Genomic DNA, 24,295 nt, shown 5'->3' on the forward strand with positions numbered 1-24,295 from the left:
TTTTTTTTTTTTTTTTTTGGCAGAACTGAGGATTGAACTCAGGCCCTTGACCTTGCCAGGGAAGCGCTTACTCCACTGAGCCATCTCCCAGCCCCTTAGTTTTTGCTCCTTCTGAGTAGAGCTCAGAACCATTAATTTTCCCCCAAACACATGCTGTATTTATTGCTCAGATGTAGCCATTAGCCAGTTCATCCAAGGCCTTTGTCTGTCCTCCACACCCAGCTGCTCTCAGGGAAGGAGAGGGAGTAGAAGCCAGGACAGTGGCAACCAGGGGGAGGAAGAAGACCAAGGACTTCTGACACTGAGGCCACCAACAGCTGCAGCAGGGGCTCCAAGCCTGTGACCTACAACAGCCCCTGGAACAGCAAGAGAGGGCAAGGCTTCAGAAGGCAGTGACCTGCCTGGAAAGGCATTTGCGTGTTGAGTTTATATCCAGTTACACTGCTGAATCTTGTTTGTAAATCTAGAAGTCTTCTGTTGGAGGTTTTGGGGTCTTTTATGTAGAGCAGCATGGCATCTACAAATAATGATAATTTCACTTCCTCCTTTCCTATCTTTATTCCTTTTATTTTTCTCTTCATCTAATTGTTCTGTCTAATGTTTCCAGAACTATGTTGAACAGAGGCAGTAATAGTAGATAGCCTTGTCTTGCTCTTCATATTAGAGTAAAAGCTTTCAGTTTTTTTTTTTAAATCTTTCAGTTTTTGACCATTTAGTATAATGTTGACTGTTAATTTTTCACAGATGTATCAGATTGAGAAGAAGACTATCTTTTCTGATTTTCTGTAGTGTATTTACCATGAATGAGTGTTAGGCTTTGTCAAAAGGCTTTTCTGTACCTGTTGAGATGATCGTGTAATTTTTGTCTTTGACTTTGTTGATATGGTATATTATATTTATCAATTTGTATATGTTGAACCATCCCTGTATTCCTGAGATGAATCCCACTTGGTCATGGTGTATAATCTTCTTGATGATTCGTTGCATCTGTTTGTTTCTTATTGAAGACTTTTGTCTTTATGTTTATTTGGAAGATTGGTCTATAGTTCTCTTTTTTTGGTTGGTTCTTTCTCTGGTTTTGTTATCAGGATATACTTGCCTCTAGGAATGAATTAAGGAGTATTGCTTCCCTTTCAATTTTATTAAACAGATTGAGGAATACTGGTATTAAATCTCTAAATTTCTCATGGAATTCAGCAGTGAATCTATTAGGACCTGGGCTTTTCTTTGTTGGTAAGTTTTTCTTTTTAACTATTTATTTATTTATTTATTTGGTACAGCATCTCACTATGCAGCTTGTACTTGTAGTGATCCTCCTGTCTCTGCCTCCCCAGCTCTGGGGTCATAGGCGTGCGCAACCATGTGGTACCGGGGGTCAAACCTAGGTCCTTGCACTTACCAGGTATGTGCTTAGACTGCTAAGCTATCTCCCCAGCCCTTTGATGGTAAGTTTAATTACATTTTCAATTTCATTATCTCATTCTTGGTTATTCACAATTTTTACATCTTCTTGATTCAGCTTTAGTAATCCATATGTATCTAAGAATCTGTCCATTTCCTCTGTGTTTTCCATCCTATGAGAGTAAAGATTTTCAAAATAAGTATTGATAATCTTCTGAATTTCCACAGGATCTTAGTGATTTCACCCTTTTCATTCTTCAATGCATGATTTTTAGTCTTTTCTTTCTGTTTTTTTTTTTAATAAGGTTGGCTAAGAGTTTATCAATTTCATTTATTCATTCAAAGAACCAACTCTTCAATACATTATCTATATTGTTTTCATAAATGTTAATTTCTCCTCTGATCTCTATAATTTCCTCTCTTGTATGGGCTTTGGGCTTAACCTGTTCTTCTTTTTCTTGAAAATTAAAGTGCAACACTAGGTTGTTTATTTGTGCTCAATTTGTTTTCACAATGTAAGAAATCACTGCTACAAATTTCCCAAATAGAATTACTTTCATTGTGCCCCACAGGTTTTGGTATACTGTATCTCCATTTTCATTTAATTGTAGATATTATTTAAATTCTTTAATTTCATCTGTCAATCATTGGTTGCTCAGGAGGGTATTATTTAATTTGTTTGTGTTTATGGTGTTTCTGCAGTTCTTCCTCTTCGTCTTCCTCCTCCTCCTTTTCCTCCTCCCCCTGACCTTGTCCCACAAGAAGACCACTTCCTAGACAGCTTTGTACAATTCTCATTTTGAGTAGCAACACACACCGGAAACCAACTGAAACTCCCCACGCAGGTGGCCAGGAAAAACCTCCCCCTTCTCTCCTCTAAGCAAAGACAAAGAAAAGCCAAACCCTCCCAAAGGCTGGCAGGGAAGGCCACATGTGGACACAGCAGGCCACCAAGCCGTCTCCAGCCCTGCACTTCCCTCTTCCTGCATAAAACACCACATTGCAGTTATGCCATGGAAAGCAGAAGTCTGCCCACTCTGCCCCACCGACCAAAGGCCAAGTACAGGGAGGAGTTTGATAAGTAAGTACTTAGAGAGCAAATTAACACGCATTTAAATTCTGTTGGGTGCTCCCAGGGTCTCCCACTAGCAGAGCCGTCCTTTTGTGTTTGTAGTGTCACTTCGTATCATTATTGACAAAGTCTGGTTCTCTAACATCCACACTGGGCAGCTCAATCCCACTTCACTGGACCTTGATCTTAAACATCAAATTCACAACAGTCAGCCTCTAAAGGTAGCCGGATTGATTTTTTCCCTTTATCAGAAAAGCAGGCAGGTTGACACTTTACAACTAATGGCATCTTTTTCCAATGAACACACAGGGATTTCATAGAAACTGAGGGCAGCTGGGAAACATGAGATCCAAGACCTCTAGAGTGGCTCCACACAATAGCATGGGCCCCAAGAATCGGCCAGACAGGGCCCTCCTCACCGCCGCCACACACCCAGCTCTGCACAGGTAGGACTGTGGGGGAGAGCACGCTACACCATCAGGAAGGTGACGCAGAATGGGAACTGAAGGACAGCGCGCTGGGAGACTGGGGCCCTCTCAGGCCTGCCTCCTGATCTTCCCCAGGACACAGCCCCACCACGCCCACTGTGCCCACACTATGGTCTGGATGAGTCCACACCCTCAGTCTAAAACGCCAGATGTACACAGACACACTACTAAATATTTCAGCCCTCCTACTGCAATAAATATGCTCATGACCATAAAATATGATTCCAAGAGTGGAAAGCCCCGATTTTGTGCGACTGAATGCAGACAACACAGCAAGCACTGCTACCGAGTATGATATTATTGCAAACCGGAGTATCCTCTGGTGGGCCAGAATGGTTTACGTGAATAACAAAATAAAGACCTCCCTAAGTCAAACATTTTAATCATCTTAGAATATTTATTCTGTTCTTCCTACATGTAAAAAATGATTAAGAATCATGTTGATAAAATCTAGGCTGCCACGTAATTTGTGTCCTACTAATACTAATGCTGAATTAGAATATTATTTGTAACTCAAAAGTTTTAAATAGCTTCTTGTTCCTTTAGAAAAACTTCACTCTGTTGAAACAGTAGCAAATGAAATTGTTAATAAAACTTTTAAAGCAATACTTGAACTCAAATGGACCTTGAATTTTATATATCATATTAAATCAATTTAATGGGTTTGCTCAGGTTAAATTAGTTTTATCTTAGAAAATATTTTAAATGTGATAAAATCACTATCGTTTATATGGCAATACATATTGTATCTCACAGTAATATCATTTCTAGACCTTAACATCTTTTCTTAGATTCCATTTCTTATGCAACCTAAAAAAATGTGAAGAGTGTGGTGTTGTGAAAGCTGTTGAACTTTCTCTTCCTTTGATATTATGCTTCCAGCAAAATGTCCAGAACCTTGTCTCAAAATTAAAAATTAAAAGGAATGGGAGTGCAGCTTGGTGTGAAGGCCCTAGGTTCAATTCCCCAGCAGAAAGAAAAAAGGGAAGAAGGAAGAAAGCAAGGAACAAAAGATGGAAAAGAAAGAAAGAGAGAGAGAAAGAGGAAGGAAGGAAGGAAGGAAGGAAGGAAGGAAGGAAGGAAGGAAGGAAGGAAGGAAAGGAAGGGACAGAGGGACAGGCTGGGGCTATATGGACTGAGTTCAGTTCAACGGCCCTGGCTTCAGTCACCAGTACAGGAAAAGAAAAGAAAGACTTCATCCTCTGTCTTCTTCCAGGCTGTGCAGCTTAGAAGCTGTATGTCCTTGGGTTCTTGACCCCATGTGGCTCTGGTCTCCTGGTTATCACAGTACCTGCCCCACTAGTCCTTCTGGAAGACAGGCTGCTTGCCCCGGAAGCCTCCCAGCCTCATGCCCTCTGCTCCCCCTGGCCAGATCCCACTCCATCCCCTGCTCACTCACATTCTCACTGAGTCACATTTCTGCCAGCTGCATCTACCTGAAGGTGTCTCGAAATCTTCACCCCACTGTGCTCATCTGGCCAGAGGGAGCTGGGTGTCCACCACCAAAGCCACCATCCCACAGCTGCACACAAGCATGCCTTGCTCTTCCTTTCCCTGTCCAATCATTTGTTTTGATAGTGCTGGAGATTGAACCCCACCCCTCAACCATGCCACCCAAGCAGTCTCCCATGGAACCATTTTCACTAAGCTTCTTTTCTGCTGTGTCCACATCCGCCTCATACCAAGGCGGGCCTCACTGTCTCCGCACTGCGATCACCTCAAAGTGGCAGGGGGACACTTGCATGGAATATGGGGCTCAGGGATAAGAGCGCCTTCCAGGAGCTGAAGTCATAACCCACAGACAGGGGGTCTGGGGGAGAGGCTGTTGGTGGCCTCGTGGTTCACTGTGCAAGGCAGCGACCCATGGAAAAAGCAAGAAGGATGCCAGGGTACAGTGTTGGGACGAGTCAGAGTCCTCGTAGCCTAAGAGCTCCTAGCTGTCCCTCTTTCTGCGGCTCCCCCATGAGACCCCCGTGTCTTTTCAGTAAACTTCACACACTTTGAATTTGACTTCCATGCCTGGGAATCAGCAAAGTTGTAATCCACAGAAAATGATACCCACTTGGAATAGTTGTTATAAAAAATAAATGAGATAAAATAATTAACTGCCTAGCATATTAACTGGCATATAACCCTTAGTCAAACACTATTAGCTATTATTTTTCAAAAGATATAACACAATCAATGAACACAATGGCAATAGTGTACAAATCTTTCTTCTTGAAGGTTCAGACTCACTGCAAGGATGCTTTGGTTTGGGATCCTGAAAGAACTGAAGAGAATGCTCCGAGTTAACAGTGCTACCCGGATCTCAAAATCTAATAGAAACGAGATTCCATAAACAACCGTAGTGGGTGGGGGCCTGGCCCTAGCTCAGGCCTTTAAGTGGCTGCTTCCACAAGGCTGTCAGCCTCAGGTTGCTGGAGTTCGAACCTCACACCTCTCCCGCTGGCCAAAAGTGCCCTGAAGGCATTCAAGGAAACAAAAAAAAAAAAAAAAAAACAACCATAGTGGGTGATGAAGACCTCTACCTCGTAACTCAGTTTCCTTCTTGACACACTTGCTCAACGTAAGTGCCCAGGGTGAAAGCAAGCAGATGGCAGCTGCCCATTCTACTTGCCCAAGCATGTGAGAGGAAATCTGACGCAGTCACTACACAAGCAGCTCCCAGCAGCCCTGGCAGAGGACAAGGTGAGAGTCTTCTGGGCAGGCAGGGATGGAAGGGGTGCTGTGTACCTGCAGGGACACCACACTGATGCTGTCCAGGTGCACCTGCCCGTTGGACTCTGTGACGGCGGGGTTGGCGTAGCACATCACCCCGTTGACAGCAGGCAGCGCTTTGGGCTGATGCGTCTTGTCCGGAGGGCCAAAGTCATCCTTCCCGAAGTGCGTGTGATCATTCTACATGGATAAAGGTGACAAGGACAGCAGGGGTATGAGAAGAGGCAAGCTGCCTCACACCGGCTGCCTTTTTACTCCTCAAAAAAAGGCCTGTGTCTGTTCTCCATGTAACCTTTCCAGGTTTATAAAACAGGTCCTTTCCTGTTTCGATTATACAAATGGAATACAAGTTCCACACTGTTCTACAATGTGAAGCCAGAAAGCTTTCCGGCCAGACCTATGCAGCCACCACCACACTCTCCCTCCACACACTTGGGTCTGACATGATCCTGGAGTGAAAGTGCTGCCGCCCACAGCGCTTCTGAGGCCCCACTCACACAGGCCCAAGGAGCCCCCCTACCTGCCCGTAGGTCTTCAGCAACATCTTAAGTGTCCTCTCAAAAAAGAAAAGCATGTAAAATCCGCCAAACACAGCCACCGCCTTCTCGACATAGCTGTCAACTTTGGGATTAAATCCAAATGCCTGAAGGAAGGAGAGGAAAAACAGTTCAGGTCATTTAATTTCATTTAATTACATTTAATGCATAATTTCATTTAATCTTTGGAAAACAATACCATGATTCTTCAGGACAGTTTTTACCAATGTTCTTGGTCTAGCCTCACCACCAGGTAACACTGGGAAGTCACCTGCCAAGATCAGAAATAAGACAGCACATTGCTGGAGGGGCAAAAGGCAAGAGGTGGAGTTGGAAGCATCCAGGGGACCCCAGTGCAGAAACAGTTCATAATCTTAGGACAGGAGGGGACCATAATACGCGAAAAGCCACAGCTTTATACTTTTTCTGCAGTGCAGGGGATTGATTCCCGGGCCTCTGCACTGAGCTATACCCCCAGCTATTTTTTATTTTTATTTTGAGACAGGATCTCACTGAGTTACTAAATTTCATGGGTTGAGCTTCAAGTTGCAATCTTGGTGCCTCAGCCTCCCGGAGCGCTGGAGTCACAGGCATGCCCTGCGTGCCCAGTTCACTCCTTTCCTTGCCCTGTAGCTCTCCCCTCTGGAGCAGGTGAGAGGATGTCAGGGACTTCGCCTTACGCACCCACCTCTGGTGAGCCATACAGCCTGCTCTGTGGCTCCCGTGTGTCCCTTCACAAGGACACAGGGCAGGGGTCACAGAGAAACACCAGCCCTCACTCCCAACGTGGAGGGCATGGAGTCGGACACAGTAACAAAAGGGAAGTGGCTCTGCACACACGCTCTAGACTCTCCAGTACATGTAGAATATTAATTTGGGTTTGGCTTCATTTTGCTTTGTTTTAGAGTCAGAGGTTGAAGGTCATTGCTCTATGTGGGAGACCAGCGCTCCACCACCAAGCCACGCTGCCTGCCCAGCTGGCTTAATTTCAGCCAGAAAAATAATAAACACACATATATATAATATTGCATTCTATTAACTACATTACTACATTATATGACATGGGGCATATAGACTCAGAAAACCCTGTAAGCTGGTACCAGCCCACCATATGGGTAGGGGCAAGTTGATTCATCCCCTGGATTTTAAATATTGTCTTCTTTCCTTTGGGGAGTTTAAAGTAAATGCTCTCTTGGATTCTCTCTAGATCAAGTAACCATATGTGCTGTGACTAAGGAATCATGCCCTCGTTTGTGTGCATCATGAGAATGAAGGAAACTGGGGTTATTCCCAGCCCTGGCGCTCTGTCCAGGCCCGGTCCCTGTGTGTGGCCTCCTCACAGCTCCACCCAGCCCCTCCTGCGAGGTCCCTCTTCCCCCTCCTCAGCTTCCCCTCAGCTCCATCACACCTCTCATCCTGCCCTTCTCCTCCTTTATGGGCACACAGCTATTGTGTATTGATTAACTGAATAGTGCACTGTAGTCAATATGAGGTCAATAGTATTAGAGGAAGCCACTGGGTGTGCATTGATCTGCTATCGTTCTCTTTCTTTAGTTAATAAAAAAGAAGGTTTGTCAACCCAGCTCTCACTTATCCTGTTTTTCTCCAGTGGTAGTAAACATATGGGGGGATTTTGTGGAATGTCTTTATTAAATGCGGGGTGGGGAGATGGCTCAGTAGAATAAGCGCTTCCCTGGCAAGCGCAAGGGCCTGAGTTCAATCCCTGGTTCCGCACAATAGATAAATCAATAAATTAGGCATGGTACATGCTTTAGAAATAAATAATAGCTGGGCATGGTGGTGGATGCCTGTAATACCTGAACTCTGGGAGGCTGAGGCAGAAGGATCCAACCTGAGGAACTTGGCAAATCAGCAGGAACCTGCACCAGCTTTCGTTATAATTTAAAAATACTATGAATGCAAACCTGTGCCATTTTTTTAAATAATTTAAAAGTACTGTGAATGCAGTTAAATATGAAGTTTAATATTGAAGGGTTCAATCCCTAGTACAAAAATGGAAGGAAGGAGAGAAGGAAAGAAAGGAAGAAAAGAAGGAGAGAGAGAGAAACAGATGTGCACAAAAATTAAATCTCCCAAGCTCAGCAGAAGCACCTGAGGCTGGGGCCTGTCTGTGTGTCCTGCAGCCTCCAGCATGTAAAGCCTGTCTCCGTCACCAGCAGGCACAGCAGCTGCAGCCTGGTCCTCACTACAAACTGACTCATCACATACTATGAAGGTTATGGAGGCCACAAATATGCCAAGTGCTAAAACACAAAAAAGAAACAATTACAGAAACAGTCAGCATCCTTACCTCTGGAATAAGCTGGAAAATTGCATTGGAGAAAAGGGTCCCAATAGCCAGCCCCACAAAGTAGGTCAGGATCTTGGGGAAGTAGGACTTCTTCAGGAGCGGTGTCAGGACCAAGCCGAGGAGTGAGGCCAGGTTGATGATGGTCACTGAGAGCAGCCCGTAGCCCCAGACTGGGTCAGAAGGGAGGGAGAGAGCATCAGCTGGGGTCCAGGGGTCTCACCGCAGTGAGCAGGAAGCATCCTTTCAACACATAGCTTGGCAGAAAACCCAGAACATGAATACAGCCCCAAAGACAATAAAGGACATGGCGCCTGTGCTCTGCTGCATCCTGATGCCTTCCTGGGTCACAGGCATCAGGGTCTGCAGAGAACTCGGAGGGCGCAATGCAGGAAGGCCCACTTCTGCAGAGGACAGGCTGACATCCATGGGCCATATGGGTGACAGCAGGGGACAGACAGGTAAGCTGAGCCTGGATGCCACAGTGACCACCACAGCTCACACTGACTGCCGAGAGACTCTGCAGAGCCCCTGAGATCCAGTGGGGACAGGAACCATCAGGGGACAGTAAGATGGTACAGGCACATCTCAAGTCCCTTTTTCGGAGGCTGGCTGATCTGCTGGCCAAGGGCCTCAGTTTCTGCTCCAGGACCCAGGGCACTGGTGTAAGGACCTGGAGGGGGGAAGGGAAGCAGACAGGATGGTGGCCTGCAGCTGTCACCTAAGACTGAGGGACTCTCTGCACAGAGTACAAGAGGAAAGAGGAGGTGATCCTGTGTGGCCTTGGGTACCACCCCTGAGGACCCTAGTACCCGGTTCTGCTTTGGACAACAGCAGCCTCAGAGAACACATAGTGACACCACCACGGGCCTGTGCCCAGGGTCGCATGAGACAGCCCCTAGGTTTCCTTGTGGCTGGGAAAGGGGACACTGCTACCACCTTCTCCACACAGCTAGGGAAGGGAAGCCAAAGGACCCCAGCCATGTAAGCCACCAAGTCACAGACAGAGCCAGACCCCAAGCCAGGCAGCCAGGTGATGGGCCACACAATTCAGTAAAGTGTGGACTGCACCTGCAGGGGTCGCCTTGCTCCTGCTCCTCAGGGACTCAGAAGCAACAAAGAGTGTTGTCTTCAGGGATGCCAAACAAGCCCCTGCCATTCTGTCCACAAAACCACCCAGCAAATGCTCTCAGACCCAGGACCTGGACCGCACCATGGCTCCTGTCAACAGGCAGCACACAATGCTCTGTGTGTGTGTGTGTGTGTGTGTGTGTGTGTGTGTGCACGCGCGCACGTGCATGCAGGTATGTCAAGCTCATGCACAAGTGCCAAGCACCAATAAGAAGCACAGATGATAAACAGTGCTGGGGAGCCACACAAGTTGTCACAGTGCTCACTAGGGGGACTCTCTCCTTTCACATGCCCTCTTATCAGCCTCAGGCTGCCAGGACTCACCGAGTTAGCAGCCTCCCCCTCGTTCCATGTCCTGCCTTGTCACCTACCAGCCCTGCCCCTGCCCTCAGATTTCTCTTGGAGAAAGCTCTGAGCCCCATGCATCACCCACAATGCCCTCCACCTGCAGCCCGCAGCCACGATCCCTCATCGGGCCCGCACGCATTCCCCCAACCAACACCCACTCTCAGTGCACAGACAGGACACACACATGTTGAAAACAAAAATCAGAAGGTAAAGACATGCTTGAGTGGCAAACGAAGGCAAGTCCATAGCCACACTCTCCTGGAGTGTGTCAGCTCCCACACTCGTCCACAGATGCTGCACACAGCAGACACCAGGACCAACGCCATTCGCACACTATCCGCCAGCCAGGTCCACAGAAGACTGGGGCCAGACCCTGCCCATCAGCCTCTGTGGCCCTGCTGCCCTGCAGGGATACAGGCCTGAGACCCTTGGTGGAGCAGGACAATGCTCCATCTTGTCCGTTGCCTGAGTTCTACCCCAACACACCCAGGACCAGCTCGCACCGCTCTTCCCAGCTGCCCCTCACAGGTGCCTCCTATGTGCCTGCCAGTGTCACCCACTCCTTCCTCACAGGCTCCCCCCAGCCCCAGTGCCCCACACACTGCAGTCCTCCATCTGCCAGCACCAGTCCAGCTCTCTAAGCTACTGCATGGCCTCGCACAGCCTCTGCCAAGCTCTGCAAGCTCCTCAGAGCCCTGCATTCGAAGCTGATTTTCAATCACCACACCCTATGAGTGCCACAAATTCTATCCCTGGTGGCTCTGTCTACACCATATGAACAGTGGCATTTTCAAGAAGGGGCTATGTCTAATTCATTCTCAATGCCTAGGAAACTAGCCAGCAAACAGCACCTCTGTTTGCTGAATAAGTTCACAAGTGCCCCTTCCAAGGCACATGGAACCCAGTCCAAAAGAGTCAACCCCTCTGCTTGGTCAGCCTCTCAGGGTCCTGGTGCACACAGCCACAACCTGTGGGAACTGTGGGAACTACAGGAGCAGAGGTGTCCACGTTGGGGCTGCACAGGCCCCTTTCTTGCATTGTCAAGACACAATTTTTTTTAATTTTTTAAAGAGAATACAAAGTAGTAATAAAAAAGAAAAATTTAGAAATGATACAGAATTTCACTAAACAAAATAACAAATTCCACAGTATTTGTTCTATTGCAGTGTTGTTTTCAAATTAGTTGCTCTGCTTACCAGACATATGCATGCAAAATTGGAAAAAGAAAACAAATGTGAGAAATTAAGAAGGGAGAAAAAAGAAGACAAAAATTAAGCATTAGCTGCTCCTTTCCATAGACCAGCAGAAATCCACAGTGCAGTTATCCAAGCCATCCTGCTTCTCTGCATAGATATATCTCTTTTCCCCCTCTACTCTACCTGGACCAAAGAGGAAGCTTGGATGAAGTGTCCCTTGACCCTCACCCTGTACACATACGACTGCCTCTTTCAGAGACGGTCCCTCCTCCTCCTGTCTAAGCCCTGCCTGAAAGATTTCAATAGACATTGAAGCCACGTCAGTCATGGTGCTCACGCTCACCAAATGCCCACGCGTGCTCACATTTACCCAAGAAGTGCTCTTGCTCACAGAGCGAGCACACGGCTCTATGTAGTGGGCATTATTCTCACCCCCATTTTGCAGATGAGGAAACAAGACTCTGCTATCATCTCATTTTATATCCACACACATCCCAGACTTCAATTTGGACGCCCATGAAAAGCTGCACAGAATAGCAATGGCAGGGCAAACTGGACAGGGGCTTGGTGCTGAAACCTGGGTCATACCTGGATGGGCCTCTGCTGCTCTAAGCTTGTCTTCTTAACATTTAAAACACAAACTAAAAGTGGTTCCTATCTCATGGAGATTTTATAAGAATAAAACCAGGGCCGGGGAGATGGCTCAGTAGAATAAATGCTTGCCTGGCAGGCACAAGGGCCTGAGTTCAATCCCCAGTTCTGAAAAAAAAAAAAAAAAAAAAAAAGGAATACAACCAATTAACACTGTTCCTTCCTATAAGTGTTCAATAACTATTGTTTATTGTCGTTTCAAAAAACTATCGTAGCCACCTAAGAGTCAGCCCATTCAGCTCATTGTTACACGGGGAATAGAACAAGCTGGCTTTAGGAGCCCTGTGCTCTCCTCTCTGCCTGGGTTCTGCGTGAGGAAGATGCTCCACTACTCTGGAGTGGGGACTGTGGCTTCGGCTGTGCTGCAACACTGGACAGGAAGGCCAGTCAGATAGCTCATTGGATTAAAGCACCTGCTTAAGCAGACACAGGGGCCGGAGTTTGATCCCCAGCCTGCCATGCGGGCCACACCCCTGGGGCACACTAAAACTGGGCATGGTGGTGGTACCTGTAATCCCAGCACTTGGGAGGCTGAAAAGCAGGAAGGATCGCTACAAGTCCAATCTGTGCAATGAGACCATGTAGACCCTGCACTAAATACATTAAAAAGAAAACCACTCAACAGGATGATCTTCAGGATGCCTCAAGTAACATCCTATTGTTAGTATCTATTTTCTGAATTAAGCAGTATTCTATCAATTCATCAAAAATATGGCAATTTTGGACCATTAAATTATTGCTAAAATGGAAGAATTATCTCTTTTAGAGAAGTTAAGGGACCATCAGGTTATTGTAGTCATCAGTATAATTTTATAAAGTACTTTTTTTAAAAAAAAAAAACATTTATTTATTTAGTGTGTGTGTGTGTGTGTGTGTGTGTGTGTGTGTGTGTGTGTGGCCAGCTCAGCCCACCAGGGGGCGGGGCTGGCTGGCATGTGGTGCTGGGGGATTGAACCGGGGTCCTTGTGCTCTGCCAAGCTTGTTCCAAGTAGGTGCTTTAGACCACTGAGCCATCTCGCCAGCCCCTTATAAAGTACTTTTAAAAAATCATAAAATGTGAGCTCTTGGAGAAACAAAACTATTTCACCCATTCACTAGAGTGTTGGTCAGAAAACTCTTGTAATCTGACTCTTTGGATTCCTTTAATTTTGACTTTTCATTTTTTTGAATGAACTCAGACACTGAACTAGGAAGTAGTATCATATCACAGTCCACCACATCTAAGTATTTCTTAAACATTTCTTGATGGGGAAGCAGCATTATCTAGGGGCAAAGGAAGGAGTGAACCTGTGAACACAGGAGCAAGCAGATCAAAGCATCAGCTGCTGACTCTGCGGCCGGCACTGCTCGGGCCACTTCACACATACCAACTCATTAAAAAGCACCAGAATTCTAAAAGAAAGGTATTATCATTAGATGCATTTTTACAGAGGAGGGAACTGAAATGGCTGAAGATTACACAGTTGCACTAAATCAAAACTAGTAAAAAACATCAAAAGGACTAGCTGGGTATGGTGTGTACACCGATAGCCCCAGGCCCTGAAGGGCTGCGGCAGGAGGGATGCACATCAAAGCCCGGTGTGGGCAACTCCATGAGACCCTGCATCAAAGGAAAAATAGGAACAGTGCTGGGGAGGTAGCTCAGTGCACAGACCCTGGGTTGGGTCCCCAGTACCAAGAAAAGAAGCACCACATTCTTGCCAAGTTAACATCTTAGAAAGTAGAATGTTCCCTTTTGTTTATTGGATCCTCTGCCCAACATTCAGTATCTTTCTGATCTTGGAACGGAATTGTTGACTTTTTCAGCTTTATGGCTTTGTAGTGTTGACCTTAGACTTCTTTCTCCTACTTCCTGTTTCCTGCTTCCCTGTTCTCACCTCCTGGTTCATGAAATGGAGTCAAAAACACCTGAGCCAAAGGAGTTAAAAACACTTTTGAAAATAATAATTAACCTGCACAAAACGTTTTTCTTTTGCTAAACCCTCATTTCCTGGAATTGTGTACAGGTTGGATATACTTTATTTATTTAAGAGACCTAATATAGCACCTCACCTTGTGCCAGATACTTGCTTATTTTAGGTTTATGTTTCTTGTGGGCTGTGTTTCTTGATTCTGTAACATCAAACTCCAACTCTCGGCCTTTGTCCTTTCAACAATGGATCATCTCCTTGTCATCTTTGTGTGTGTGTGTGTGTGTGTGTGTGTGTGTGTGTGTGTGTGTGTGTATGATCTTTTAAGTGTTTTAATAGCAACACTATGGCAAAGGAACTATTTTAAATGAAACCAGGCAGAAAGAGGTTAAAGTCATGTGCTCAACACAGACCTGAGACTTGAGCTGCCGTGGGCTGACCAGAGAGAATCTATGCTTACAACCAGCAAAGGTTAGCACACAACCAACAAGGTATTTGCTGAATTTATTTTTTTAATGTATTTGGTACAAGGTCTCACTACGCAGCTCAGACTCAGTGATCCTCTTGTTTTCAGCCTCTCCAGGGCTAGGATTACAGGTGCCCGACACTACGTGCCCAGATTCTGGCCAGCTCAGCTCTGGCCTGGCCTCCCTCTTGGGGCAGGGCTGGCACAGCATGTGGTGCCGGGGGTCAAACTGCAGTTCTTGTGCTGCTCTGTTCACTCCACAAGGGCCCATTCTCCCCATCTTCATCCCCGAAAACGCATCTCTCTGGCTCAAGCCATGGCTCCTCTTCCTCTCCCACATCCAATCCTTGGACAAACAAGCTCAGTGCAGTCACCCAGCCCACCCTGCACCCACCCACTCACAGTATCCCCATCTTGGCCTGGGTCCCGGAGGCCTTGGACAGCTGCCCTGACACAGCCTCCTCCCAGTCTCTCAGCTGCTTCTATTCCCATCCAGATGGGAATAAGATCATGATGCTAATGTTTGCACCCAGTGTGCCTTCACACTGCATTCCAAAGAAAATTAGCCCCCCTACACCCTTGCCTGCCCGTCACTATCCCAGCCTAGTCCACCTGCAGGACATGGTCCCTGGACCCACTGCCTACTGTGGCCCTGGCCACCCCGCTCCACACCCACAGGGGATCGGTGCTCCCTCAGCCAGGCCTCAGCAGGGAGGCTGTCTCTGCCACCTTGGGCTCATGCCCACTCTGCCTCTGCTACCCACTTTGTCTCTGTCTTAGCATGAAGCACTCTGAGAGGGCACTGTTGGTTTACTTGCTTCTTTAAATATGCGTCATTCTCTACATTATAAACCCTAGGAGGGCAGAATATCCTTCCTGTTCAATACTGAACCCTCAGCGTGTGCAGAGAACACTGCTCAGGGTGGTGCCCAATAAACATGTACTTAACAAATAAATGGGTAAAAATTAAAACACCCATTGGTGGGGGGGGGGCACAACTTACCAGTGCTGTGATATCAAGGAATTGTGTGTACCTGGCCAACAGAATCCCCAAGCACTGACTTTTATGTGGACCACTGTGTTCATTTACATGTTTGTATTCATGAGTTGTGCAGTAAGTAAGCATTTGTTTTCTCATATTTCAAGTTTTCTTCAGAGCAGATTATCTCTTTACAATGCGGTGTCTACAGTGGCACATTTTAGACCCTACGTGTCATCCCCTGAGGTGTAAAGGAGACTGAGGAGTCAGTGCACCATCACCTCGATAAACTGACCAGCTTTAGACAGCATCTATGAAAGGCAGTAGGCATGAATGATTAGTAAGGAGCCCAGTGGTCTGTCTGCACTCTGGTATGCACAGCATAAACGCACACTTGCTAATCCCAGGACTCATTCCATGCTGCTATAAGTGCACTGGCTATAATCCTGAAGAGCAGCCTTAGGAACCTGAACCAAGTCTCAAACCTCCAAAGCACTTTCAAACCTGAGTATTCCCTTGTCTCTGTTTCGTTCCCCTGTGTCTCTATCTCTCGCACGCTGGACAGTTGCTCGTAGCATCTTCCATGCCATCTCCACACAGTCTATGCAGACCAGACTGCAGAACTGCATGGCATGAACAGGCAAGCCCAAGCTTCCTCCCCAGGCTGACCCCAACCCCAGGAGTGGGCAGCACACACCTTGTGACAGGGTGGGCTTGGACGAGGGCCTGGACTCAGTCTCACAGGGGTGGAAGGTCAGCTGCTGCAGCACAGCCGGGCAAACGCTGGGGAATTCAGCGCTGGTGATCCGAGTAGTGTTGGAGAAGCCATGCAGGGTGAAGATCTCCTCAGCCGACAAGCACTGAAACACAGGGACCCGGGGACGGACACCTGTTAACACGGCAGAGTGGCCACAGAGGGGCTACATAAGGCACACAGTGCTCACGCCTCTGCTGCAGACTGCATCCCAGATGGTGGAGCCCGGGGGGCGGGGGATCCAAGTGGACACAAGCAAGTGCTCAGCCCAAGCGACTACGGCAGGCAGCACAGAAAGCTGCTGGGGTGCCAAGGCTCTTATGGACCGCAGAAAAAACAGATGGCTGGGTGTAGCCAGGGAGAGCGCCTGCCCGGCCCACATGGCCCTGGGTCAGTCTCCAGCACTGCAGGTAATGCACACAGCCACACACTGCTTTACACACACACACACACACACACACACACACCACGCTGCTATAATACACTGCTACAACACACCCCTATACACTCTTATACATATGCACTGCTATACACATTCTCATATACCCATGCACACTTACATTCCTACACACTCACACACTGCTCTACATACACTCCTCCTTACACACTCACACAAATAAATAAAACACACCAACCACATTAACAAAAGGCTTTAAGGTGACTACATTCTCAATCGTCCCCTTCAGTTTTGTTTTCATTGACATTTTGTGGGGGCCAGTGGGGAGGCTTCGCATAATATTTCTGATAGAAAACACCTGATTCCTCAGTTTCCCAGTTAGGAAATTCATTTTCCTGTGCAAAGCAATAATAATTCTGACATATAAAACTTGTTTTAAAAAATTTGGGAGACAAGATCTGGCCAAATAGCTCAGCGGATTAAAGCACTGGCCAGCAGGTGCAGGGGCCAGAGGTTCAATCCCCTGGCCTGCCGTACCGGCCCCACCCCCGGCGCGCACTGAGTTGGCAATTAAGACTGGGTGTGGTGGTGCATGCCTGTAATCCCAGCTCTTGGGAGGCTATAAACAGGTGGATCACTAGGAGTCAGATCTAGTAGTGAGGCCCTGAGTGCCCTGTGGACTTTTCCCTAAAATACAAAAAAAAAAAAAAAAATGGGAGGGACAAAGTAGTATTTCCTAAAATACACATTGTACTCAATGTCTGTGGGTAGTTTCTCTGTATTATGTAAAGCTTTGAAAATAGTCCTGGACTATTCAAAAATTCAGTAACTTAATGACGAGTGGAATCTGAATTAGAAGAAAACTCTATAAAAATAACTTTTATTCCAAGTGATAATGATTGAACTTCACACATGCTAGGCAACCTCTATACCACTGGCCTATATTTCCAGCTTTTTTATTCTGTTTTGTTTCATTGGGGGGGGGGGCCTGGGGTGTTTTGTTTTGGCGGAACCAAGGATTGAACTCAGGCCCTTGTGCTTGCCAGGGAAGCGCTTATTCTACTGAGCCATCTCTCTGGCCCAGGGTTTATTTTTGAGACAGTGAATCACTTGGTTGCCCAGCTGGCCCTAAAATTGCCATCCGCCTGCCTCAGCCTTCTGAGTGGCTAGGATCATGTTATAGGCATGTACTGTTCAGAAGAATATAAATACAATATTAATATATCTTAGAATTGCAGAATATGAAAAACATCTGGCTAGTCAAGCAGCAGCATCTGTCTTTAATAAACCAATACAGTTGGCAATGGCTCTCTGGAGCTGCAGTCCACAGTTAACTCCTATAAACCTCAGCAGCCACATGCTCCAGACTACACTGTGTCCCTCTTGGCTCATGAGTGGCAGCCCTAGTCCAAGAGGGCGGGGGAGATTCATCCCCTAAGAGAGGTTCCTCAAAATAAGGGACAGCACAAATTTTCTGATCAAGAAGATTATGGGGCCAAAGAGGAAAGTGATCGATGATGTAGAGTGTGCCTAAGGAGAGTCACATGGAGAGAAAACACTCTCTCAGGCTTTCACAGAGAGCACACTGGCCAAGAAATGGCCGTGACTCATCCACATGGCTGACACTGACAAAGGTTTTACAATCTGAGGTACAGGATCTCAGGATAAATCCTGAGGGGATTTCACTGACCTTCTCAGACCCAAAAGCTACAACTCTTGGTGCATAGGTCCTGCTTTACATTGGCCTTAACCACCCAGTAGAAAAGTATGAAGATGAAATATAGGAAGTAAAGCCATGCTGTTATGTTGAGCTGTGGGGGACTCAGGTCAATAATTTCTGACATTGCCAGTTAAACAGAAGTCCCAATGCTATTATGAGCTACTGGACTCTTTTAGAATATTTTGCTGAGTTTACACACCTATAATATTCAAATAACGGAACTTAGAAAAAAAGGGGTATACAGATGAACGTCCATCTTGTATCTGTATTCAAAGTGGTTAGGATAGATATATAGTTACATTCTCTTAATGAATAGAATGATTTGTTCTAATGGTGTTTGTAAATAGTATCTCAAGTCTGCATCTTGTACAGCAATTAACCACTAAGAAGAATATATGCAGTGTGTTAGTTATTGAAACTGTCTTACCAATTTGATTTGAAACTGTCTCATTGCTATCTGTTTATCAATAAAATTATAAAAAAAAGAATAAGGGACAGCAGGGCCAGGGGTAATGGCCCTCACCTGTAATCTCAGCACTGTAGAGGCTTAGGCAAAAAAATCAGAAATTGAAACTCAACCCAGGCAATTCAGGGATTGTCTACAAATTAAAAATAAAAGAGCCTGAGATGTGACTCAGTGTAAAGGTGTTTGATCCTCAGTAGTGCAAAGAAAGAAAAAAGAAGGAAACCCAAGTGCTTGCTCCTTGCAGTGAGGACAGTCAGAAGGGGGCATCTGCCACTCAGAAGCAAGTCCTCTTGGACAGCAAGTCCTCTGCCACCAGCCTGGACTTCCAGCCTCTGGAACCAACAGAAAGTAATTCCTGTGAATTGTGTCACCAGAGACGGGCCAGGAAATCCCCAACACAGAGGTGAGACCTCAACTTGGTCGGCTGGCTAAGCTGGTTCTCATCTCTCATTGCAGGAAAAGAACCTCAGGACATACTGAGAGCTGTGAACGGATATTGGCAGGTGGATGAAGGGCCCCTCAGAGGAGGGGTGCAGGCCTCGTGAGCACCCCTGTCCAGGCTGGGGATGTCTACGGGCTCAGGGTGTCCCTGCAGATGGTGACATAAGAGGCTTTGCTCAAAACCATCCCTTGCACCTCTGAGCCTCTTTCCACCCCACCAGTGGCAATGTTTCCCATGTCCACTCAGCTAGTATGTGGGCTCTGAGTAGGGCAGACCTGGAGGAAAAAGCAGACAAGTGAGCCCAAGGTCACAGATGTCAAGGCAGCCATCAATAACCCAGTCACTTGTGTCCTGGAGCTGCAGTTTCCTTAGAAGTACAATTTTTGAAGTGACTGTTCTCTCTGTCTCCACTCTCCCCATCTTTATTACTTCTGTCCTGAGCCCCCCATGCCAGGGACTCCCCAACAGCAGCCTGGAGCCAATTGTCACACTGTGAATGGTTTTGAGAGCCCAAGAGCTCACAGCAGGCAGCTATTTAGCTGCAGTTCCCTTCAGGACAGAAACAAGGAAACTTCAGATGTCAGGTTTTGGTACAACAGGTCCCAGAGGCTTAGCCAGGAAAAGTGAAAACATCAGAAGCACGTGACAGTCAGAAGCCGGGACTGCAGTGCCTGTGCGGAACATACAGAGAGACATTTTCCTTCCATGGCCAGGCCTGGGTGCAAGCAGCTCCTCATTCAGCCCACTCTGTCCTCTGGGGTGTGACGGTGACAGTGACAGCAGGTCCAGCCCTGCACAAGGAGGCTCAGCGTGCTGTCCTCTGAAGTCCTCCCTGCAGCTCAAAGCGGAGGATCCTGAGCTAATAGACCGAGAAGACAGCCACAGTCAGCTGGGGAAGAGAAGGTGGGAGTAGTCTGTCCATCCCTGGGAAGAGTCTGAGGCATAATTGCCAGACTCAGGTCCTTCTTGCACCATAAAATAGAAGGAAGGGGGCCATAGGGGTGCTGTGCACAAGGACACTCCATGGACAGACAAGACCTGAGCCTTGCACTGCCCCTCTGGGGGCTCAGGAAGTCACCCTGCAGGGACACACTGAGCACTTCTTTCTTTAGGAGATGAAACTCAAAACTCAAGCTGACCAAAACTACAGGTGCACCCAGGACACTGGGAGGGAAGTCACTCCTTTCACCATGTCCACACATGGTCAGAGCATGATTTGATTCTGACTGGGACAGCAACAAGAGGGGACCCAACTGCGGACGCCCATCTCATTCCATGGGAGCTGGCACAGACCAGCAGCATCCCTGGGATCTGTGTGCAGCAGCCCAAGTCAGCAAGCAGGTGGCCAGGACGATGGTGCTGAGACAGGACAGCTGCCCACCAACCAGGAAGCTTCAAAGGCGTGGGCACGACAAAGCCCCAGGCCTCGCCTGGGAAGAGAATAAGAACAGAAGCCCAGGGGACAACAGGAGCTCCCTGCACAGAGCACCGCAGTTGGACCCCTCCTGCTGGGCTTTCATCTTGACTTGTTCTACGCTTTGACTATAAAACTCAAGCCACAACCAGAGAGCACCTATCTAGGGAAGCGCAGCGCAGCTACCACCGGGACAGACAGGTGGGGCCACGCACATCAGGGGAGCTCTAACACCAACGGGGGGGTGGGGGGGATGGTACCCTGCAGACACAGCCAGCTATACACCCAGGGCCACATGATGGGAAGCACAGCACCAACAGGACACTGAAGAGAGACCTCAGGCACCATGCTGAGTAGCAAGGACCTCCACAATGAGCAGGGCACACTCACCAGGGATATCCCATGGGTCTGAGGTGCAGGACACCAGGGAAAGGTAGCCAGGGACATTGGGTCTTTCACCCTTAGAAGCCAAGCCCCAGTCACTCACGGAGGTGCTTGCCAAGCAGCCCCTACATCACAGTCCCCACTCCCTCCTGCTCCTGCTGACCTCCCAGAAGCCTCTCTGCTTCTGCCCAAGCTTGCTCTGCAGAAGTGCTGTCCTGGGGAGCAGAGCTCACATGCATACCCACATCTGAAGTCCATGGATGATTATGGTGAACCCTGGGGGCATAGAGCTCAGGGGCTGATGGAGACTGAGTGTCCCCATGGCTTCCCACCCAGCCTTTTCCTGATGCCCACCATCCCACCCTTGGGCCCATGCTCCGTGTCTTCTCCAGAGAGAGCCTCGTGCACACTGTGCTTCCCACATGGCTGCTCCAGGCCTTATCTGTGTCCTTGAGTCCCGTCACCCAGCTGCTTTCAGCAGTATCCCCAGTTACATCCAGCAGGAGCCTTTCAGGTCCAGAGTGGGAGCTCTATCAGGTCCATGCCCCCAAAAATCTCTCCACTTGAGTCTCCTCTTAGGATCCCCTGCTGTCCCACTCTTTGCCTGGCCCCTGCTGGACCCAGAGCAGAGCCCTCCTTGCTGGGATGTCCAGGTCCATGTGGGCCTGACCAGCTCCAGGACCAGGGGAGATAGTAGTTCTGGGCGTGTGATGGCACAGACTGCTGCTGCTAGGGAGAAAAGGATGCAGAGCATGCAGCGACTGCCCTGGAGTCTCCAGCCTCGCCTCAGGCTCCCCACCTGTCTCGTTTCCTCTGAACCTGGCCTGGGATCCACACCACCAGCTCGCCGTTCTCGGGTCCTGACCCAATTCCACTGTCACTGGCTTCCCCAGTCTGTGGCTGGCAGCGGGCAAAGGGGATTCCGTCTCACAGCTGTGGGTGCTAATTGCCCACCATGGGTGTGCCCTTCAGTGAATCAACTGGATTTGGATATGGGTCAATAAAGATCCATCTTCCTATGCATCCTATGAGCTCTGTTTATCCAGAGAGCCCCAACATACCACTACTACAATAGCTTCTGAGTCAAGTCTGCCTTTAGTATTCTAAGCATTTTCAGGCTCAGGGTGTCCTTAACAGTATCAAGCCCAGTATCCATGCATTCCTTCATTCCACAGATGTGTGTTGGACCCTAAAAGTCTGGGGTTGGAAAGGAAGTGAAGAACTCACTGTCCCTTCCACCCACGACCTGAACAACTGTGGCAGGAGGACCTACAAAAGTGGTGTGAAGGGCACAGTTCCCCAAGTGACCACAATGAGAAACCGTGCAGTCACAGGAGGTGCAGTGGACACAGGCATGAGCTGTGGGAGAGCCGGAGGATGCTGCCTGGTGTGCTGGGGACATGAACCCCCCCCCCATACTGGGCTATGGTGGACCTTTTGGAATTGCAGTGCCTGTGGAATCCCAGCCAGCCACCAGCAAGGAGCTTTATCTAAAGGAGGCCGAGGTCAGCAGCAAAGCTGGGCTCTCCTGGGAGGAGATAGTAGCCAATGGGAACAGAGGAGGGACCAGAAAAGAAAGAGGACAGTAGGAAAAGCAGGAGCCGGGATTCATGATTTGTGCCAACCAGAAAGGAGGGAATGAGACAGAGGTAGAGAAGCCCCAAACATAAGTCCCCCAGGCTGCACATGGAGGGGACACCCGCAGCCTTTGCCTGCTCAGGGTTCTACTCCATCCTGAGTGACAGACCTCTGCCTTCCTATCAGGGGGAGATGCGGAAGTGGAGCTAACCAGAAACCAATGGTCCTGACCTGGATTCTGGCAAAGCCGCAGAAGAAGTCCTTCCACCAGAAATTCCTGCAAGAGGAGCCTGTGAAGAAAGCTAAGGAACAGGTTCAGACAGAGTCCAGCAATCCTGGTCCTAAGATCCTGCCATGCCTGCTTCATCACAGGCTTCTCCCAGCCTGGGCTATGGGAGGCCTCTCAGGCTGAGTCTGCAAGGAGGTTAAGATTGCCTTTGCCCTCACTCTTCAAATGAAAGCATTCTGAGTGATGCAATAAAGAACTACAGAAAAGTCACTTTTTTTTTTTTTTTTTTTTTTTTTTTTGCTGGCTTAGCCTGCCCTGAGGGTGGGGCTGGCATGGCATGTGGTGCCCGAGATCAAACTGCGGTTCCCTGGGCCTGCCTAAGCTTGCCTAAGCAGGTGCTTTAGACCACTGAGCTATCTTGCTGGCCCTGAAAATCACTTTTGAAACTGGTGAATGACTGCTACATCCATAACCTGTGGGGGAATAAAATGATGGCGTTTCCACCACTTGTGTCTTTCTTCTTCCTTTCTCTGGCAGGTGGACCTTCTCTCCACTTGGCTTTCTTCTCCAGTGGCCACCTTGGTAGAGCACAAAGCCAGGATGGTCTCACCCTGTGCCCATTGGGCCAAGCCCTTCACATCACTATCATCCCACCTGAAGACACCCCAGAGATGGATCAGGTCCCAGCTCCAAGGAACCCACCAGTGCCCAAGGAACAAAGATACAAGACCATTGAGTAAAGCAGCACCAAGTGTGGGGAGATAGAGGAGAGGAGGCTTCAAGGGCTTCCTGGAGGAGGAGGGACATGCAGAGGCTGAAAGGTTACTCTGTCTTCTGGGGGTGGGGAGGTAGGTTGTGACTCAACACATGGAGAAATCAATCCTCACAAATCAGTTGGCCAGTGAATGCTCCAAACAATAGCTGCCACAGGTCAAGGGGCTCTAAGCCCACAGTAAGAGCAACTATGACAGATGCTGGACACACAGCCCTTTGGGCACCACATTAACTTCTAAGAGACTGCAGGAGAAGATCAAGATGAAGCAGTCATATCTTAGGTAACCTGTCCAAGACTGAACAGGTCCTGTTCAAACTAGAACTCGTTTTCTCACGTCTTCCACCTTGGGCAACACCCTGGCTGCCATCATGCTGGAACACAGAGACCAAGATGGCGCAAGGCTGGCCATGTAGCCCTGGTGTGGAGCGCAGATGCTGCCTCACTCTTCTACCAAGTAGGGTCCTACTCAGAAAAAGACGGCAAAAACAACCCTCAGCCTCACAGCAGCCAGATTGCCCGCCAGGGCGAGAGTAAATAAGGGAAAGAGCTGTTACCAAAGTAAGTGACTGGATTGCCTAAAGTTCAGTCAAAGAACATTCTAGAAAGACAACATCCAACTATGAGAGTAGCTATCCTGTGACCCTTCAAGACACCTGCTCCCCATGGTCAACTCTGCCATCTTTCCTTCGGTTCCTTATGCTTCATATTCAACTCACCATGGTATGATGTGTTCTCACCAGCAGCAAACACACACACATGCACACTCACACTCTTCATACCATTCACACCACACATACAACACACATGCACACACCTGCATTCTCTCTCTCTGTCTCTGTCTCTGTCTCTCTCTGTCTGTCTCTCTGTCTCTCTCTCTCTGTCTCTCTCTCTCTGTCTCTCTGTCTCTGTCTCTCTCTCTGTCTCTCTCT

At 48.0% G+C, this 24,295-nt stretch overlaps 1 protein-coding gene across 3 annotated transcripts in view; it reads right to left on the reverse strand.

Moving 5' to 3' along the window:
- The window catches only part of Slc39a8 (solute carrier family 39 member 8), a 78,406-nt gene that overhangs the window by 35,585 nt on the left and 18,526 nt on the right, over positions 1–24,295 (reverse strand). For all 3 annotated transcript variants that reach the window (XM_023703865.1, XM_004643722.2, XM_023703866.1), the window contains exons 3-6: positions 15,905–16,067; positions 8,530–8,699; positions 6,203–6,325; positions 5,698–5,862 (exon numbers count right to left, since the gene is read on the reverse strand). In XM_023703865.1, coding sequence (XP_023559633.1) covers positions 5,698–5,862; positions 6,203–6,325; positions 8,530–8,699; positions 15,905–16,067 — 621 coding nt within the window. The remainder of the gene's footprint in view (positions 1–5,697; positions 5,863–6,202; positions 6,326–8,529; positions 8,700–15,904; positions 16,068–24,295) is intronic.

The sequence above is a fragment of the Octodon degus genome, unplaced genomic scaffold (genome assembly GCF_000260255.1).
Source record: "Octodon degus isolate 3935 unplaced genomic scaffold, OctDeg1.0 scaffold00183, whole genome shotgun sequence".
NCBI lineage: Eukaryota > Metazoa > Chordata > Mammalia > Rodentia > Octodontidae > Octodon > Octodon degus.